This window comes from Scyliorhinus canicula, chromosome 8 (genome assembly GCF_902713615.1).
Source record: "Scyliorhinus canicula chromosome 8, sScyCan1.1, whole genome shotgun sequence".
NCBI lineage: Eukaryota > Metazoa > Chordata > Chondrichthyes > Carcharhiniformes > Scyliorhinidae > Scyliorhinus > Scyliorhinus canicula.
The window spans coordinates 96,594,873-96,614,813 of record NC_052153.1 but is presented as its reverse complement, the minus strand read 5'-3'; the positions used below and the strand labels follow the sequence as shown (position 1 = coordinate 96,614,813).

General features: G+C 49.1%; 1 protein-coding gene across 5 annotated transcripts in view; it reads left to right on the top strand.

Annotated features, from left to right (window-relative positions):
- The window catches only part of mfsd3 (major facilitator superfamily domain containing 3), a 138,278-nt gene extending 132,473 nt beyond the window's left edge, over positions 1–5,805 (top strand). For 4 of the 5 annotated variants that reach the window (XM_038804961.1, XM_038804960.1, XM_038804958.1 and 1 more), the window contains exon 6: positions 5,574–5,768. In XM_038804961.1, coding sequence (XP_038660889.1) covers positions 5,574–5,762 — 189 coding nt within the window. In that variant the 3' untranslated portion in view covers positions 5,763–5,768. Of the gene's footprint in view, positions 1–5,573 lie in introns of all 5 variants that reach the window. The other variant, XM_038804957.1, reaches the window with a different exon arrangement.
- The last annotated feature ends 14,136 nt before the right edge of the window (positions 5,806–19,941 follow it).

Sequence of the window (19,941 nt, the reverse complement as noted above, 5' to 3'; positions counted from 1 at the left end):
CAGCCAGCGATTTGTTTGGCGGGGGGGGGGGGGGGGGGGGAGGGTTTGGAATTTGATGGCTGGCAGGTGGAAGTGATGCCAGGAAAGAGGTGGTAACTTTCCCTTGTAGCTCAATGGAGGTTGTTGGTCTTCTTCCAGCATTGTATGGCAGTTCTCCTGGTCATGCTGCCCTCAGTGATAGCCATTGCCACTGCCTCCCAGTGGTGTTGATAACCCTGCTGCTGGTCCTCTGCCCCCTCGTAGGAACAGGATGTCCTGTCTCGCATTGATAGCGTCCGGAAGCCTGGCCAGGTCGGCATCCCCAAAATGAGGAGCAGGTCTGTGCGCTGCTATGCTTGTGTGTTGACTGGGAGTGAGTGGTGAGGGAGCATTTAAAAGCAGCTCCCTCTTGTTAGCGGTTAGACACTGTTGTGCAAGTCTGGTGAATTAGACAGTGAGACAGACAATAATGGCGAGAAGCTCGTCGGGCCTCATTTCCGACATAAAGTGCCGTTAAATACGGGCCGTGATCTCGACAACGCGACCATCGAGTAACACCCGCCAAACGCGCCCAATATCACACTTAGAAATTTTTCCTTTAAATCACAAACTGTACATGCAATTATGGAAGAAAAAATACATTTTTGACATCATTGTCCACATTCTGCGAATAAGCATGGAATAATTCCAAATGCACTTGCTCCAATTCCAGAGAAATTCAGGCACATTGTGAATGCTGGAAATTTAAGATATTGTGGAAAATATGGCAGATAAAAGGATTTGGAAATTCTTTTGAGCAGTTTGGTCATTTGTTGACTTTACTGCTCTTTGAACAAATTAATAGGAGGGGGGGTTTTGTTTCCTTAATTTGTTGCCTGCTTGCAGGCCCAAACAGACAAATGCGTCCTCCTGGATTTGAGCAGCAGGATCTTGGTCATAAGCTTGAAGTCATAAGCTTGGAATATTGTACCTAAAATTGGCAGACTGCTTTTTCCTGGAAGTGAGCCTGCAACAATGGCAGCAACCCAGCCAGCAGGGGCGGAAATGTAACCAAGCTAATTAGTAAGCCACTGAAAGGCGATTTATTGCAGCATGACCGCAGTTTTGCCTGCGTCATGCAGATTCCAGACCCCCCCCGCGCTTTGCCTGGACTGCAGCAAATGAGAGGAGGAAGTTGTTATAGTTACAGAAGGCTGTGTTACAGTTGAATGAAATGCAAACGTGTTTCCAGCAGAAAATGTCAAAGTTAGGCCTTCCCACATAACAACCTTGCCATTGAATGTGGAATTCCTAAAGCCCTGTGAGTTTCAGCTGCTCCTCTGATACTGCTAACAGTTTTAGAGTTTCCCCACTGCTCCTGCTGCTCGAGACAGTGGTACCCCGATCATAAAGTGAGAGCAGTCACTGCCAGCCTCCTTGCGATGGTCTGCCTGTCTGCAATTTCTTCTTCCAGAACTTGCTTAAAGGACAGAGAACATGGAGATAACCTATGAAGTAGCCACCTCCTGTAAAATTCATCCAGAAGATGCGCTCCCTCCTTGACTGGGTTCATGACCCAGAAATGACCCTGACATCTGGTTCCCAAGATCGTGGCTAATTTCAACTCGATGTGTGAGACTAGTCAGTGAGGACAAACAACCAGCAAGACTGTAACGAAAGGGAAAATGCTGGAAAATCTCAGCAAGTCTGGCAGCATCTGTCGGGAGAGAAAAGAGTTAACGTTTCGAGTCCGATGACTCTTTGTCAAAGCTAACAGACAGACTGAAAGGAATCACAGGTAAGCAGGTCCTGTCCTCAGCCAACACCCGTATATGTGCATTTTGCAGCGAGAGTTACTGAATCATGATCAGCAATAGGAATACTGATTTATTTATTTTGACTCTTTCATAACTCAGCAGCACTCCAACAGAGGCTGAGGATCTGGTAATTCAGAATGAACTGGAGGTTGAGACTGGGACCTATCTAGTCTGTCTACCTGAGTTTCATACTGGTCACTGCACTTCCCAACTGAATAATTAGGCAAGATATGTAATCGAAAAAGTAATAAGAATATAAGGAAATATGACACAAGGAAAGATCATTTACCCCCAGCCTGCTATTTTAACAGACCATGCACAATTTATATGGGAATGCCAGTTTATGTATGTTTTCATACATTTATATCCTATATTCCAATATATCACATTTAAGTGCATTATGTAATAAATTACTTTTGAAGTGCAGTTACTATTGTTGTGCAGGCAAAATATAAATCTACTGAGACAGATCAGTAACCCCCAAGCAAAAACCAAAAATATGACTTTGCTTGTTCACTCTCTGACCAAAACACTGGAACAAACATTACTGGGGTACATATCTAATTTTTATAGTTGAGTTAATGTTGATTATATTATGCAGTGCCACTAGATGGAGATAAATATATGTAGCCAATGCTTAATTCATAAGCACAAAATTGTATGTATCAATCACTTTTCTATTTATAAAGTATAGCTCCTTCTTAAATAATAAATATAATTTTCTTCTGTTCTAGCACCATTAAAAGAACAGGAAGATTAAACTAAAATGATTTTAATTCCATATAAATGCCTGCCAAAATATCTTAAAGTTTCAAAAACAGTTAAGCCTTTTAGACGACTGATTTCTGAGAGTTGCCATTTACTTTAATGTTGAGTTGACCTTAAGGTTTGATGGTATCTTGTGATGTTCTGATTGATTTTCTGATTTATTTATGATCTATGCTTTTCATCATCTTTTTATTTGTGGCCATTTGAAACCAGTAGCTTTTAACAGATAAACATACATGCATGAAGCTACATCAAGAAAATTAGCCCAAAATTCCCTTCAGGTCTTTGATGTTTCTTCAACATAACTACCAGAACAGAAAATGAGGTGAACCCAACTTCAACCTCAGAGAGAAGAGCCCACAAATTTGTCTGCTTACTCTCATTGTGTGAAACACGGTGGTTAGCATTGCTGCTTCACAGCGCCAGGGACCCAGGTTTGATAACGACCTCGGGTGACTCTGTTGAGTTTGACATTCTCCCTATGTCTGCTTTGGTTTCCTCCTGGTGCTCTGATTCCTCCTACAGTCCAAGGATATGCAGGTTACATGGATTGGCCAGGCTAAATTGTCCCTTAGTGTCCAAGGTTTGGGTGGGGGTACAAGGTTAGGGTGGGGAATTGGGCAGAGGTAAGGCACTTTTCAAGGGGTTGGTGTAAACTCAATTGGCCAAATTACCTCCTTCTACACTGTAGGAATTCTATGAAATTTTATGAGAGCATGTTCATGAGAGTTTCCAGACTTCCCATTTGAAGGCTTTTTATGTTAGTCTCACTGAGGCTCCAGATTGGGTCATTACAGTTGACGCTTCCCCATTGAACTGAACCTCGGGGAGTTGACTACCAAGAAGAAATTCTTCATTACTCCCTGAAGAGATAAACTTTAAAAAGTACTTACCATTGTGTTGTGTGCGTTCTGAAAATGTTGTCTGCTGCCAGAGTAAGTTGGACTTTTCCAACATCCTGGTTCTCTACCATGCGCCCTCCTCAAATGTTGCCCCTCCAATTTCTGATAGACATCTCTTCATTTAAAGCCTACTCTAACACAGTTCCACTGGCCAAATCGATCTTCAAGATTAAATGTAAGAGGTTTACAGAGAACGGAAGACACATTTTTACAGAGTTGACAGGTTCTAGAATTATTTTATATTCATTTTTGGTGTGTGTACTTTGCAAGCAAATATTTAGTGGCTGTCAACCACATTTGAGGTGAGTCACTTATAAGACAGACCAAGGCAGCAGGTTTCGTACAGTACATCAGTGAACTAGCTGAGTTTTTACAACGGTTTGACTTTTTTACACTTATGCTATCATTTTAATTCTACATTGGAACAAAATTAAATTCAAGTTTTCAGATTGCTGTGGTGGGACTGAAAGTCAAGACCCCCAAATTATTAATCCAGTAAAATGCTGAGGTTGAGACAGCTTTTTAGTTTTAAAATTCTCTCTGCCATTATCGCATTCTGGGAACGCATAGTACATTCCTAGTGCTCAGCGTCGCTAGGCTGGACGTGATAGGGAATATGGTGGATGACATGTATCCTGGGCTGGTTTCTCCAATTTTGAGGCTTTGTCTGGAGGAAGTGTCTGTTTTTAAGATGGAAAAATTGGCGAGGCCCCAGCACCGATCCTCCAACTAGTGAGTGGCTAACAGCCGCGCCACGTAAAATGCACGGCCTTCCCGATATAAACGCGCATGCGCACGGCGATGATCTGCAGCGGTCACGACGTACAACATGGCGCCGGGCCCACGCGGACCCGACCTGCCAGATACTGCTCACCATTCACCCCAGCCATCCCCCCCCCCCCCCCCCCCCCCCCCCCCCCCCCCCCCCCCCCCCCCCAGCCAGCAGGAGGGCTCCCCTCCGACTATGGCGGCGCTGGATGCAGTCCGCAGCCGCCACACTGGGTTCATGAAAACTGAGAAGACATGTCCCGTGCCGTCGGGAAATCAGCCCATCAGGGCGCAGCATCGGGGGAGGGCCTTCAGGTAACATACTGAAGCCATCCCAACGGTGTGCTGCGTGCTCCCCGATGAAACCATTTTGGAGGGGGCGGAGTATCCAAAAACAGGCACCACCCCCGATTCGGGCTTAAACAGGTATTCTCTGCCCAATTGTCGATTACGATATCGGCATCGGGCAACGGAGAATCCCGCCCCCTATCTTTTGTAAACCATTACAATACACCCTACAATTTAGATCTAAATTTGTATGTTTCCTGTTGATATTGTAGAACCATAGAAATGTTATGTCATAGAAAGAGGCCACCATTCTCTGTCAGGAAATGCTATAATTGATGCAGTCAAGCAAGGATCTGGCAGAAGGTCTATCGAATAATTCCTCACTACTTTATACTGGCTATTATGTATATGGAGTTATCTCACAGATCAGCCATGATTTCATTGAATAGTGGAACAGGTTCAAGAGCCTAATCAAAAATCTATGCATGTTCCAATCTGGTTAATTCAGGTAGAAAACCTGATTTAGAAACTTCAGTTACTGAGAATAAAAGTGGCAGCTGAATCTTTTTTTCAAAGAACTAATTTGATCGCACACTTTTGCAGGACGCTCTTGCTATAACACTGTTGGTTGGCTCAAAGTAAGGCAGCAACAAGTCATATCTTAAGAGCACAGGAATGTACAAATCATAAAATACACTGGCCCTTGAACATGACTTTTCTTTAATTGATAGATTATCCAGATTTTTGACTGAAGATTGATTATTTTCATAAAATTGTAATAGTTTCTGTGGCAGTTTTCTCGCCATTCTCTATCAGTAGACTTAACTTGGAGTTAATCAACAAAGCATTAGGGCAAAATGTTATGGAAGATTGTGATGGCAAAAATGTAACAACCATGAAGTGACAAACGAGGAGTTGTGCTAGATACAAAACTTCAAATATATTATAGATGATTGTTGTAAAGTGCAGATTATAAAACTATTGTTGGTGCCTCCAACATACTATACAGAATGTTTTTATAGCAGATAATGATGAAATGTTAATATTTTTCACATATCATTCTTTCTTGCAGGCCACCCATTACACATTGCTGGCAAGTTTTGAAGTCTTGGGGAAACTCACTTTCAGCGCTATAGCTGGTTTACTTGTGGATAGGATTGGTTTTACTTCTAGTTTCTGCATATTTATACTGCTGTCATGTTTAGCTATTTTCCATGTTTTAAAGCCGGTGGATTTGCTACCTGAGCAGAAAAGGGAATAAAGTGTGAGTGATCTGTAATGTGATTAAAACTATCTATATGTTGTCTCCTGGAGTAATTTTAACTTGAGAGCCTATGAAAAGCACATTATTAATAAAAAAACAGTTATGATTCTAACCCACCTGGCACCAGTGGGAACCAAAGTGGAGCTTACTTGATACAGTAATAGGTAGGGTGCTCTTATGGAGGGTCTGTGCAGACTATGCGTCGAATGGCCTCCTTCTGTGCGGTAGGAATTCTATGAGAACACCTGTTTGATTTCACCCCAATCATTGTCCTAACTGGTCCCTTAGCTACTGAAATACAAACCGATCTTGGGAAGGAGCCTTATTAATTTAGGCAAAGTGGGGTTCTGTGATGTCATTAGGATCCTAATCATATTTTAAAGGCCTTATGGAGGAAGGATGATTAGGTGCTCAACTCTAGGTTAAAAACTTTCCTAAAGGGACCAGGATCAGCAGGAGTCCTCTGAATCCTAGGCGCAACCATGTTTTCATACAATTCCCAAAATGCAAGGGACTTAGTTCGGTGCTGATGCGTGGCCTCAGGGCCCCGTTGTTTTGATCTGCCTAAAGCCAGCCTCTGTTACCTATTTTGAGTGAGAGGTTGCCCATTGGATTGTAAATAAGGACAGGGAATTGAAATAGCCCAGGCTTCAAACTGATTTTGTGAGGAAAATCTGCTCTATTTCTCTCGACTCCTCCATTATTATTACATTATCAGCCTACTTATCCGGCATTGAAACGCTGGGTGAGCAGAAATTTCCTCCAGTTAAATATTGATCAGACTGAAGCCATTGTTTTCAGTCTCCGCTCCGAACTCCATTCCCTAGCTATCAACTCCATCCTTCTACCTGGCAACAGGCTTGTGTTAAACCAGTCTTCTCACAACATTGGTGTCACATTTATTCCTGAGATTAGCTTCTGACCTCATATGTACCAGCACGAAGACCACCTGTTTCTAGCTCTGTAACACTGCTCGACATCACCCCGGTCAGAACTGACCTGCTGCTAAAACCCATTTATGCCTTTGTTTCCTTGAGACTTGGCGATTCTAATGCACTCCTGACTGGTCTCCGACATTCTATCCTCCATAAACTTGAGGTCATCCAAAACTCTGCTACTTATGTCACAACTTGTAGTAGATCCCATTCCCCTATTACCCTGTGCCCACTCACCGACATTCACTCCCGGCCAAGGATTGTTTTAATTTGAAGATTTTCATTCTTGTTTTCAAATTCTTCCAAAGCTTCACACCTCCCTATTTCTATAAAAACCTCCAGCGATAAAGACCTCTGGAATACCTCCAATAAACTCCTCAAATTCTGGCCTCTTCTATATCCTCAAATGTATTTGCTCCACTGTTGGTGCCTGTGCCTTCAGTTGCTTAAGCCTCAAACTCTGGAATACTTTGGGCGCGATTCTCCGCACCCGCGGAAAATCGCGAAGTTGGCCGTGAAAACGGCCGACTTTTGCGACGGCCCGACACGGCCCATTTCCCGAGGTATTCACGTCCGGGAAATGGGCTAGGATCGGGGCCGCGTCAATCATGTGCGCGATGACGCCGGAACGCGGCGACGCTACGAACATGCCCACGTGATGCCGCCCGACGCTGTAAAAGGGCACGGGCGAGCACAGAAACTAGGCAAGGATGTCGGAGCACAGGAGAGCAGCGCCGCGATTCGTGAGGCTGACGAGATGCTGCTCGAATCAATCGAGCAGAGGAGGGGCATCATCTGCCCGCGTAGAGGGCATCGCCACCCTGCCAGCGCGGTGCGCCAGGCCTGGCTTGAGGTGGCTGCCGCCGTTAGTGCTGTGGGGCAGGCCCCTCGCTCTGCAGGCCAATGTCACAAGAAGACGCACGACCTCACCAGGGCTGCCAGGGTAAGTGCCAAGAGGGAGCCCCCGGGTGACAACCATCCCTCCTCCCTTAACTTAATCACCCACCTACCCCCCCCCCCCCCCCCCCCGGCACGGGGGGTGGAGGGGGGTTGGGGCAGAGTGAGTTGAGGGTGGTTCACAAAGTAGTCACAGACCCAGCGCTCTGGCCCCCGTGGAGAGATGTAATGGTCTTATTACAACCTGACCCGCAAACTGTGCCAGTATCTGAACGGCCTGCTGATACCTGCCGTATTGTAATGATATACCTATGCCCCCTCCCCCAACAGGACAAGACCACTCACAACACCCGTGAGCGGAACAAGACTGTAGGGGGTTCGCCCATCCTGTGCCCCCTCACCACGTTTGAACAGAGGGCACTGGACCTTGTTGGGGGATCTGCCACCCGGGAGATCGTGCAATGCGAGGTTGGCGGAGCTGCAACAAGTGAGACAACCCTGCATGACAAACAACCCCCCCCTCCCCCATCCTCTGTCCCTTCACACACCCTGCCCACTGGAACACCTCCCCCATCCTCTGTCCCTTTACACCCTGCCACTTGGACACCTCCCCATCCTCTGTCCCTTCACACCCTGCCCACTTGGACACCTCCCCCATCCTCTGTCCCTTCACACACCCTGCCCACTGGAACACCTCCCCCATCCTCTGTCCCTTCACACCCTGCCCACTTGGACACCTCCCCCATCCTCTGTCCCTTCACACCCTGCCCACTTGGACACCTCCCCCATCCTCTGTCCCTTCACACCCTGCCCACTTGGACACCTCCCCCTTCCTCTGTCCCTTCACACACCCTGCCCACTGGAACACCTCCCCCATCCTCAGTCCCTTCACACCCTGCCCACTGGGACCGTCCAGCGCCCGGCCGAGCGAATCTAAATAACCTGTTTCATTCTCTTCCCTAGGACGTGATGCCGAACGACCAGGGCCATCTGCCTCCAGGCAGACACAGGCATCTGCCCCCATCTCACCCAGGGCCGCACAACAGAGGGTGCCCGATCAGCGTCCCATCCTCCCCAACCAAATCTGTGGAGCAGGACGCCCAGAGGGCGGTGACAGAGCAAGAGAGAGAAATGGCCCGCGAACGCCCTGCGGCCTCTCAGCAGGCCGATGACATAGAGGAGGCGTCAACCCAAGATGACCTCGAGCTTGCGGCACAGCTATCTCCCACACCATCCACCATCCCAGAGACACTCACCCCGGCTGGGCTATTTAGTGATGAGGCTCCTGGGTCACAGTCTGGGTCGCACATCACAGCTGAGCAGGTACAGCAGGTGGAGGTCGGAGCAGCCGAGGGCCCGGACTGGCGGAGGCCAGGCCAGGCCCAGCATGCAGCTGGCTCCCAGACGTTTTCCGAGTTCCTGGACTTTCAAAACCCACCCGCACAGCCGATGCATAAAGAAGCCCAGGGAAACAATGACGGGATGAGGGCTGTCTTCCAGACTCTGCAGACGCTGTTAGAGGAGTCGAACCGCGTCCACAAGCAGGGAGTGGTGCCGCTCATGGCAGCAACCCAGGCCGACACCGCATGGGTGGCATCCGCGGTGGAGGCAATGGGTCAGGTTATGCAAGGCGTTGGGCTTAATGTGCACGCGTCATCCTCGGCCCTGGACAGGGTTGCCCTCTCACAGGCAGCAATGCGCCAGAGCCAAAACGACATTGGCCGAGTCTCAGCAGGTCATGGCCCAGTCGCAGCACGCCATGGCACAGTCACAGCAGTTGATGGCACAGTCCCAGAAGTCGATGGCACAGTCCCAGCAGTCAGTCGCGGAGAGCATCAACCGCCTGATACATGTGCTGGATGGTGTCGTGCACTCACAGGTTGAGATCGCACAGTCCCTTGCGGGAATGTCTAACTCCCTGTACTCCGTCTCTGCAAACCTTTGGATCCTGGTGGATACCGTTGCAGGCCTCCAGGACTGGCAGCGCCAGGTGTCGGTGGCGCGACGGGGCACCTCCCCGCTCGCACCTCTGTCCCAAAGTGAGGCCCGGGGGCCACCGGGCTCCCCGAGGGAGGAGGAGGTTTCGGGGCCCGTCCCATTAACTCCATCACGGGACGTCCCGGAATTCTCGGCCTCCCCCCGTCCCATCCCTGGTGCATTGGGTGGGCAGCAGGCAGAGCAGGGTGGCACAACGTCACCCGAGACACCCACAGAGCAGCCTGGCCCATCAAGGCCGGGTCGCCCCAGGAAACGCTTGGCCAAGGAGAAACAAGTTGAAGGGGGCGATTCGCAGCAGTCCTCCTCCACTCCTGCTGTATCATCTGGGGAATCACTTAGACGTAGTGGTAGGGGCCGTAAGGCAACAAAGAGAGACACTGAGTAAGTTGGCACGTGTGAAGGGCACAGTTTAGTTGTAGGGGCTAGGGCACCTGTAAATTTTTGTTCACATTAAACGCACTGTACCACCTTACTTGTAATACCGTGTGATTGTTCCACAGCCACAGGAATCGTGATGGTGACTGAGTGTCGCTGGGGTTGACGAGCGATGAAACTTCGGTGCCGGGTGTGCAGTCCCTGCCCCCCCCCCCCCCCCCCCCCCCCCCCCCAACCCCTCCCACAGCTAGCCCACGCGGGTACGCGATGGACTGTCCGTGACGATCTCAGCGGCCACCAAGGTGGATGGTTCAGCTATTTCCATGGGTCAGACTCTCTCTAACGATTCTGAGCTCACAGCTCTTCGCAGAGCGGGCTGTCATCATTCCACATGGCACAGATCACACCCGCTGACACAGCCATCAATGTTGTGCCATACCGTCTGGACCCAGTGGTAAGGGTGATGTCGAAGTGGAGCAGTGTACACTGAGAAGGGGGGGGGTTGTGCTGGTGGCAGTTGTGTGTTGACCCTCTGAACGACTAGCGATGCAGGTGGTGGTTTGGTGTTCAGCGGGGACGTCGAATACGACGCGTGCTGCCACCAAGGCGTCGCATGCCCGCCATCCTCGCCGGGTCCGTTGTGCCGCCTCCTGGACATCACCAGCACCAGGGTCGTGTCTGCGTGCTGCGCCCGCCACTCCGCCAGCCTCCTCCTCCCTCTCCTCCTCCTCCTCCTCTGAGCTGGCACCACTGCCACTTGCTTCTCCCTCCGCCTCCTGCAGCAGGTTCATCTCCCCTCTGCATCGCGATGTTGTGCAGCGCACAGCAGACCACAACAATGCGAGCGACCCTGTCGGGCTGGTACTGCAGGGTCCCTCCGGAGCGGTCCAGGCACCTGAATCCCATCTTCAGGAGGCCAAGGCAGTGCTCCACCACACCCCTGGTTGCTGCATGGGCCTCATTGTATCGTGTTTCCGCATTGGTCTGAGGCCTCCGTATAGGCGTCATCAGCCAAGACCTCAGCGGATAACCCCTGTCGCCTAGCAACCAGCCCCTCAGCCGGGGGGGGATGTCCCTCAAACATCGCAGGGATGAACGACTGCGCCAGTATGTAGGAGTCGTGCACACTCCCTGGGAACCTTGCACAGATGTTCATGATCCTCATGTGGGGGTCGCATACTACCTGGATATTCATGGAGTATGTCCCCTTCCTGTTTGTGAACACGTCCCTGTCCCCTGCAGGCGGGCGCATGGGGACGTGAACACAATCGATTGCCCCCTGCACCATCGGTATCCCGGCCACTCTGGCAAATCCACGAGCTCGTGAGTCTTGAGTTGCTCGGTCCTCGGGAAAGGTGATGTAGCGGTCCGCGATGGCATAGAGGCCGTCGGTCACATCCCGGATACACCTGTGCACCGATGACTGGGAGACCCCGGAGAGGTCCCCGCTCGGAGACTGGAAGGAGCCGGTCGCATAGAAGTTAAGAGCGACCGTCACCTTGATGGCAACCGGGATCGCGTGTCCTCCCCCCGTTCCACGTGGGGCGAGGTGCGCCACGAGGTGACAGATATGTATCACCGTCTGCCTACGCAGCCGGAGTCTCCTCCTGCAGGTGATGTCCGTCATTGTTAGGAAAGAGATATGGGCACGGTACACCCTCGGCCTTGGTCGTCGCCTCTGGCGCCGTGGCTGCACCCTCACTCTCTCCTCCTCCCCCTCCTCCTCCTCCTCCTCCCCCCCCATGCTGCTCGACGACTGGCAACTCCTCGGCCCTTCCCTCTGCTGCTGCTGCTGGCCCTGCATCCACTGCGGGTTGTGGCTGTGGATGCTGCTCCATCTCCAAATGCAGTGCAGCAGCCCCAACCACTGCGCAGAACATAGCCGTTCTGTCCACAGACATTGTGCTAACCTACAGAAGGGTGGTGGGGGGCAGAGAAACGGGACATGTTAGACGGAGGTTAGTCGACACCTCGGCAGCCGCCTGCCACGGGATACCTGTGTGTCCCGGTGGCCTGGTCGCGCTGCTGACACGCGGTCAGCCTAACCCCTGGTCACTTTCTGCATCCAACGGGCAGTTAACTACGTCTTCTTCACCGGTGCGTCAGTGGCCTGTGGCCGTAAGCCACAGGGCAAACTGCGGCCTTGTCCTCGTGACCGGCACGCCATGGCATGGTGGCAGACATTTTGTTACGGGGTTGGACGGGTCGCTTACTCCCTACCCGCCCCCCCACCCCCACTCCCCCCCCTTGTCTCACCCACTCCCCCCTCAGTGTCCCCCACTCCCCCGTCCGTCTCCCCCACTCCCCCCTCGTCTCCCCCACTCCCCCCTCAGTGTCCCCCACTCCCTCCCTCAGTGTCCCCCACTCCCTCCCTCAGTGTCCCCCACTCCCTCCCTCCGTCTCCCCCACTCCCTCCCTCAGTGTCCCCCACTCCCCCCCTCCGTCTCCCCCACTCCCCCCTCCGTCTCCCCCACTCCCCCCCCCCTCAGTGTACCACACGCCCCCCCTCGTCTCCCCCACTCCCCCCCCGCTCTGGACCCCCCTCCCGTTCTCGGGGATGCCTTCCCCGTTGTGGCCAGACTCCAGCAGTGCGCTGAGCGGTGCGCTCACCTACTCGAAGCTCTCGTCAGCCAGCACGACTGGTTGACGAACTTGAAAAGCAGGTGTGTTGGTCGGCGTGATGACGTCGGGACTTCGGCCCATCCGGGCCAGAGAATAGCGGGGGGGCCAATAAGTAGCGATTCTGGTCGTGTCGGGGGCGCTTTCGAGGCCTTTGCCGGGAATCCTGAAGTGTAGTTTGTGCGGGGTTCGGAGATTAGCGGGAGGGCGTTGGACCTGCGTCGCCGTGAAAATTTGCGCGGCCCGCTATTCTCCGAACCGGCGCGAGTGCGGAGAATCGCGCCCTTTATCTACACCTCTTTGCCTCTACCTCGCTTTCAACTTTTAAGACTCTCCTTAAAACTCACCTCTTAATCTTTTGGCCACCTGACTTTATATCTGCTCATGTGGCTTGGTGTCGTTCTTTGTCGAGTTGTCTATTAAAGGTGTTATGTAAATCTAAGTTGACATTGTTGCTCCATTGTTCCTCTCTCTGGTTAACACAAGAAACAACGGAAATTCTGAAATCTGCTCAGAATTGAATATCTGCCAGTGTAACAGAGCTCACTGGAGTAATATCTTTAACATCTGTCTGTCATTAAATGTAAAGTGGCCAGCCACACTTGAATACCGCTAAGCTCTCCAGAGAACACGCCAGCCTGGAAATTATGGGCAAACATAGAAAGATGCTTGAAGATGGAAGAGAAACATTTTGAAAAAGACCAATCCAAATCAGATCATTCAGCATCTAGCCTCTTCTTTGTATAAAAATTGGACCAAAAGTGAAGGCTAATCACGTGGTCTGAGTGTAAAGTATACTTAATTACCTATTTAAGGATAATGACATTCTAATTTGTTTTACTCTCTAAAATATGAAACTTGTGTCACTAAAGGTTTAAGATCAATATATATTTTTGCAAGTTTTGGATACACATTGCGTAACTAGATTTCAATTCTAGATGGACGTTGAAGGCTATAGATGAACTGCGTTGATCCCAAAATTAAAATGAGGATAAATAAAAGCCAACATTAAAATCCCAAGTATCATCAAAAAGTGTTTATACTTTTGTCAGGATATTCCTCCTGTGTTAAACATAGTTAATAAATATTGTAACAATCATAAGTTATTATCCAAATAAGTGCTGAAGCTAGCCAAGTTGCTGTTACCATGCTCTTGTTGTGATTTGCCTGTTAACTGATTTCATGTGGTCATACAAATTGTGCTTTTTAAAAAATCATATGTATGTGTTACAATAAAAAATTACTGCACAAATCTATCATTTTCAATCTATGAAAATTTGACTTTCATTACACAGAATGTATGTTGATTATCAGTCTCTTTCCCTGTTTCTGTATTTCCCTACTGAGTACAACAATTCTTTGCACTTCTGAATGAGATATTATCAATTCATAACTGATTTTTAAAAATCCTCATTGAAGAAGCAAATTCTGTATCCAGCAATTACCCAACAAATATTCTGTGTTTGGTCTCTGGATATTAATGTTCTGAAATCTATACTGACAGAGAATGTTCCTGTAATCAACTCCAGATTATTTCTCAATAAATCTGCCGTAATAACATGACAGAGCATTAATACCCCTGAAAGAATGTTGTCACATGTCAAGGACATGGAGTTCACCAACAGCTGCTACAGCAATCAGGAAGCCTCGATAAAAAGGTGAATGAACTATTTCCGCATGCTACATTGAAATGTTACATTACAGAAAATAGTACTGACATCAAAAAGTAATTTAAATTGACGTGCGGATACAATTACAGTTATGAACCAAACTATTGTATTGTCACGCAAAAGCCATCATTTATAAACAATTGCACATTATTTATCAGTCAATTGTGAAGATCCAGGACCAGACCCCAGCATTTGTGAGGATAATACCAGAGAAGAACCGCAAACACTTTTTTAAACTGTGAGGAAAGGATACTTTGCTCCAGGAGTGACTCCACTGACCAATAGGTGTATTTTATATTAAAACAAATATTATTCTTAACACAGAACTAAACATATATCACAGCAATAGTTTATTAATTAACAGTTAAGCAGTTCTTAAAATAAAAGGAAACTCTTTTTACTGCTAACCTGTACCTTCTCTATCTCCAATTAAGCAAAGCCCATCACAGGTGAAAAAACACTAATAAGTAATGTTAGCAACTACAGGTTTACTTGCACTTGTACGAACTTAAAGAGAGAGATTCTTTCAGTTTTCAGCCTGCAGATCCTTCTGTCTGTGTTAGATGGCTGTTTAACCTAGCAGCCTTTGGCAAAAGCTACTGCTCAGCTTAAAGCTCCTAACAAACAAAAAGCCTATATCACACTGCAGAACTACAGATAGACCTGGCTCCTACCATTAATTACATTGGCGTGATTTATTGGCCAAGTCTCACCGCAATTGGGACTGGACATGGCTGATAAATCCGCGTGAGGCCGCTCCTGGGATTCCCAACAGTCGCTACGCCCCACCAGATCTTGAGAGATCTCGCAGTACGTCACAATCTGGATCCTATCCACAATAGGTGGATTCCAGACTTTTATAGTTAAGTGAGCTTAACTGAACACTTAACTATGCCTACGCCAGATCCAACCAGCACCCGGAATCTATTGGTCTCCCCAAGGAGACCCCAGGCAGGCGCCATTTAATACTGGTCCCCACAAACGGGAACCAGGTGGAACGGCACTTGGGCAGGGCCTCCCAGGCGATCGGAGGCCGCCGGGTGGTTGGCCTCTGGGCAGGGTGGCAGCCTGGCACTGCGACAGCAACACTGCCAGCCTGATAGTGCAACGGTGTCCAGATGGAATTTTGCCCATGCCGGGTTTGGGCTCGTGGGTGCACACCATTATGAGGTAGGGGGAGGAGGATTCGAGAACCCCCCAACAGGCGATTTGGAGGGGCCCGGGAGTCGCATCGTGAGGTCGAAAGATCAGACGCCATTTAAAAATGCGACTGAGTGCTCCTCCATGCCCAGAATAAAAAACAGTCCTGTGCAATAGCAGAAACGACCCTGCTAACTCCACCCAAAATGTGGCTTTCTTTTCATTACATTGTGCCCTTCATCTTTATCCTACTCAGATCTGTCCTGCTTACCTAAGTCTAAACGCAGAAGGCGCAATTCAGCGGACTTGAAACTAGTCCGGTTTTGGACTTGTTTGGTGGGGTGTTTTTTGGCAGCTGCAGTACTGAGATTCACCATGCTGGTTACCGGCATTTAGCTAGGTTTTCGGGCCTTTGGGAGGTTCTCCCCACTGCAGCCTCACTTTGTGATTTCCTGCAGTGGTGAGCTCAGCTCAGCAGGACTGGCTCCTCGCAGATCGGGGTGCCATTTTGACTGGCAGCCCCAATCACTGCACGCTCCCTCTCAGGCCCTCCCCTTTCTTTCCGAAAACCCTCCTCCCCTCCCAACCTTCAAGTTGCCCCTGCAACGTCCCTTCAGCCGCCTACCGCCCCGCTCTACTAATGGCAAGGCCACCATGCCCCTGGCAGTGAAACTAGGTGACACTGGCAGTGCCAGGCTGGAAGTGTGATGGTGCCAGGGGGACTGCCAAGGTACTGCCCTGCCCTGTCCCTGACCATCTGGGTGTCTCTATTGGCCTGTAGGGTGTCCACCTCAGTCCACATTTGTGGAATCCAGTACGAAATGGTGCCCGTTTAACGCCTTGTAGGCGCGGTTGTTGACCCCCTGATGAAAGCGGGATACGGGTATTTAAATGAGCCTAACGAAGCCAGGCGCAATGCGGTGGCTGAACCATTCCTGATATGTACTTTCCAGCGAATGTCCAGCAAGCGTAACAAAATTCCATTAGGCTCTCTGTTTGTAAGCACATACATGTGTTTGATGATCTCACTTTTATGATATCTTAATTGCACCTTTTGCAAACACACCACCTAATCCTGTCGGTTAAACCAGGATTTAAAAATTTACTGCAAACTATATACCAATTCCTTACATTTATCCACCTATCCTGCACATTTTTTGGGTTGTGGGGGTGAAAGCCACGCAGACACGGGGAGAATGTGCAAACTCCACATGGTCACTGACCCTGGGCCGGGATTCGAACCCGGTTCCTCAGCATTATAGGCAGCAATGCTAACCACTGTGCCATCGTGCTGCCCTCGATATTATTAATTCATACATGATTTTTTTAAATTCTTCTCTTTCAGGAAGCAAATTCTGTCCCCAGCAATTCACCAATAAATATTCTGGATATAAATGTACTGAAATCGATCTTGACATATTTCCTCTTTCCACACCTTCAAATACATCCTTAGTTAGGTTTCCAAAACTCCCTGGTTTGAGACCCAATCACCTCACCTTGCTGACCTGAGAACTGACCCAATCTTCTGTCACAATTCACCACATACCTCTCCAGCTCTGAAGAAATGAGCTCTAAGGCTCAATATCAGGTGCTCCTTTTGTCTCACCATTCAAATACAGGGATCATACTCTAAACCCTGGGCGCGATTCTCCGCTCCCCATGCCAGGTGGGAGAATCGCGGGAGGGCCGGGCGACTCACGACACGCCCCCTGCGATTCTCCCACCCCCGCTCGGAAGAATTGCGCTCGCCGTTTTTCATGGCGACCGGCGATTCTCCGACCCGGATGGGCCGAGCGGCCTGCCGTTCGTGACCGGTTCACGACGGTGGCAACCACACCTGGTCGCTGCCGTCGTGAACATGGCGGCAAAAGCTGGTTTGAAGCTTGTGGGGGGGCGGAGAGGGGAGTGAGCACCATGGCCGTGCTCGGGAGTGGACTGGCCCGCGATCGGTGCACGCCGATCATCGGGCCGGCGTCTCAAAGGGACGCACTCTTTCCTCTCCGCCGCCCCGCAAGATCAAGCAAGATCATGTCTTGCGGGGCAGCGGAGGGGAAGATGGCAACCGCGCATGCGCGGGTTTGAGCCATCGTGACGTCAGCCGCGCATGCGCAGGTTGGAGCCGGCCAACCTGTGCATGCGCGGCTGACGTCACTTGGGGAGACCAATAGATTCCGGGGGCTGGTTGGATCTGGCGTAGGCATAGTTAAGTGTTCAGTTAAGCTCACTTAACTATAAAAGTCTGGAATCCACCTATTGTGGATAGGATCCACAAAGTAGGTTTCCCTGAAGGACAAGATATCTACTCAGTTGGGAAGGGCATGGAAGAGGATGACTCTGAAGAAGGTGAAAATTCAGACAAGCCACATTGCATGGGCATGACATAAAAGATGTGACAACCTCATAGCCACAAGGTTCCAGGAGGAATAAGGTTCTGACTAGTTTTCACAATCAAGACTCTCTTCAGCCTTCGATGCAGGGCATTCTACAACACCATCACTCTGAGTGAACATCTCAGGAGAAGGCAGAAACCTCACAATGACCATAGAAGCAGCTTTAGTCACCTTCTTCCCTAATGATAGGGTTGACCTTGGAAAACATCATAGCGTTGACAACATGTGGCTGTAGTGGAATGTGGATGGCACTCCATCAGCGGCATCCTGAAGCAGCTCCACATAGGACGGTCCTTTCAATCACGACGTCACTAAGTTAGTGGACTTGGCAGCTTTTGCATGGCTGCAATGCTGATTCAAATATAGAACAGTACAGCACAGAACAGGCCCTTTGGCCCTCGATGTTGTGCCGAGCATTGTCCGAAACCAAGATCAAGCTATCCCACTCCCTGTCATTCTGGTGTGCTCCATGTGCCTATCCAATAACTGCTTGAAATTTCCTAACATGGTGCAACAGAAAAAAAACCTTCCCACCTGTATCCATCAAAAGTCCAAGGTAGCTTCAGCATCGTAGACAGTAACCCAACTTAACCCTCGTTGCCAGTTGTGATGGCCACGGGTTTATAGAGTCCAGCACGGGTTTGCAGAGTCAAACAAAAAATAACTTCAATTACAACAAAATGCACACAGTAGCAGTAGTTCATTACTGCTTCCTTCTCTAGCCGGTACCACATTGGCCAACTCTATTTATATAGCAGCAACTACTACTGATTGCCCCACCCCACCCCTCCCCCTCTCATTGGGAGAGTACATATTCACCACGAGTCATTGGGTAACAAATTGTCCCCGGCCAATAGGATCCAGGAAGATTATAACACTCCCAAAGTCCAAAGATGTGCAGCTTGGTGGATTGGCTAAATTGCCCCTTATTGTCTACAATGTTAGGTGGGTTTACTGGGTTATGGGGATACGGAGGGGTAGGCCTAAATAGGGTGTCTTTCGGAGAGTAGGTGCAGACTCGATGGGCCGAATGGCCTCCTTCTGCACTGTAGGGATTCTACATTCCTCACTTGAAGAGTAGTTATTCTTATTAAAACTCTATCCCCATGATCAAAACCTCTTGGTTTCGAAGCCTATTAATGGCGAGCAACATTATTTTGTTGTGGCTCTACAATGGTAGAAGTGTCAGGCTGTAGGAGCAAATCAAATTTGGCTCTCAAATTCCTTTTTAAACACAAAATTGCCAGTGGGTTTTGGGTTGTTGCAGGAGCGTTGTTTCTGTCACATTTAAGAAATTTGTTTACTCTATCAGCTAACGGTTCTTCGTCCTTTGAAGCTTTAATGAAATTCTTCCATGACTGCACCGATCTCTGCCAATCCATTGGTGGAAGGAGAATGCACAGTTTCTATATGCTTGATGCCAGCCTCTAAGGTAATCCACAAATTTCTTTGACAGGAACATTAGCACTAACTAGTGGTTGCAGATTACCAAACCTTGCAAATACTTTGTTCAGTCGTTCTTGATTTGATTTATTGTCACATGTACCGAAGTACAGTGAAAAGTATTTTTCTGCGGACAAGGGAATGTACACAGTATCTACATAGTCTGATTCATCGTTGTTTGAGATAAGGCCCACCACAGTCGTATCATCCACAAACATATAGATGGATGCATTCCTGTCAATATGACTCCAGCTTAGTTATGAGGCCCAAAGCAAAATGATAACCTTCAATGGTTTGCACTGGAACACTTGTAGAGCGAGCAGCATTCAGAGACCTCCATGTTTCCCATCGCCAGCTCTGATGAATGTATAATGAAGAGGTATCATCCTGTTACTGACCCCCAATAGTGCCTTGCAAAGCTGGACGTGGTGACCTGCAACTCTACATCTTGCAGCCATAGCTGCGAAGTGTGGCTACAATGTCCTCACAGTAAATTCCTCACCAGGTTACTGACACTCAGGAGCCTGTAGTTTTCAGACTCCTGACAAGCTCCTGTCCTGGTTGACCTTTGTATTATGCAAAAATATGGTCCAGTCAGTATTGAGACAACTGTCAATGACAATTTCTTACCTCACACACCCTGCTGGAGACTTGGGATGGGTCCAAAAGTATCGTTTTCGGAGTATGCTGGTCCTTGACATTGTCCAGC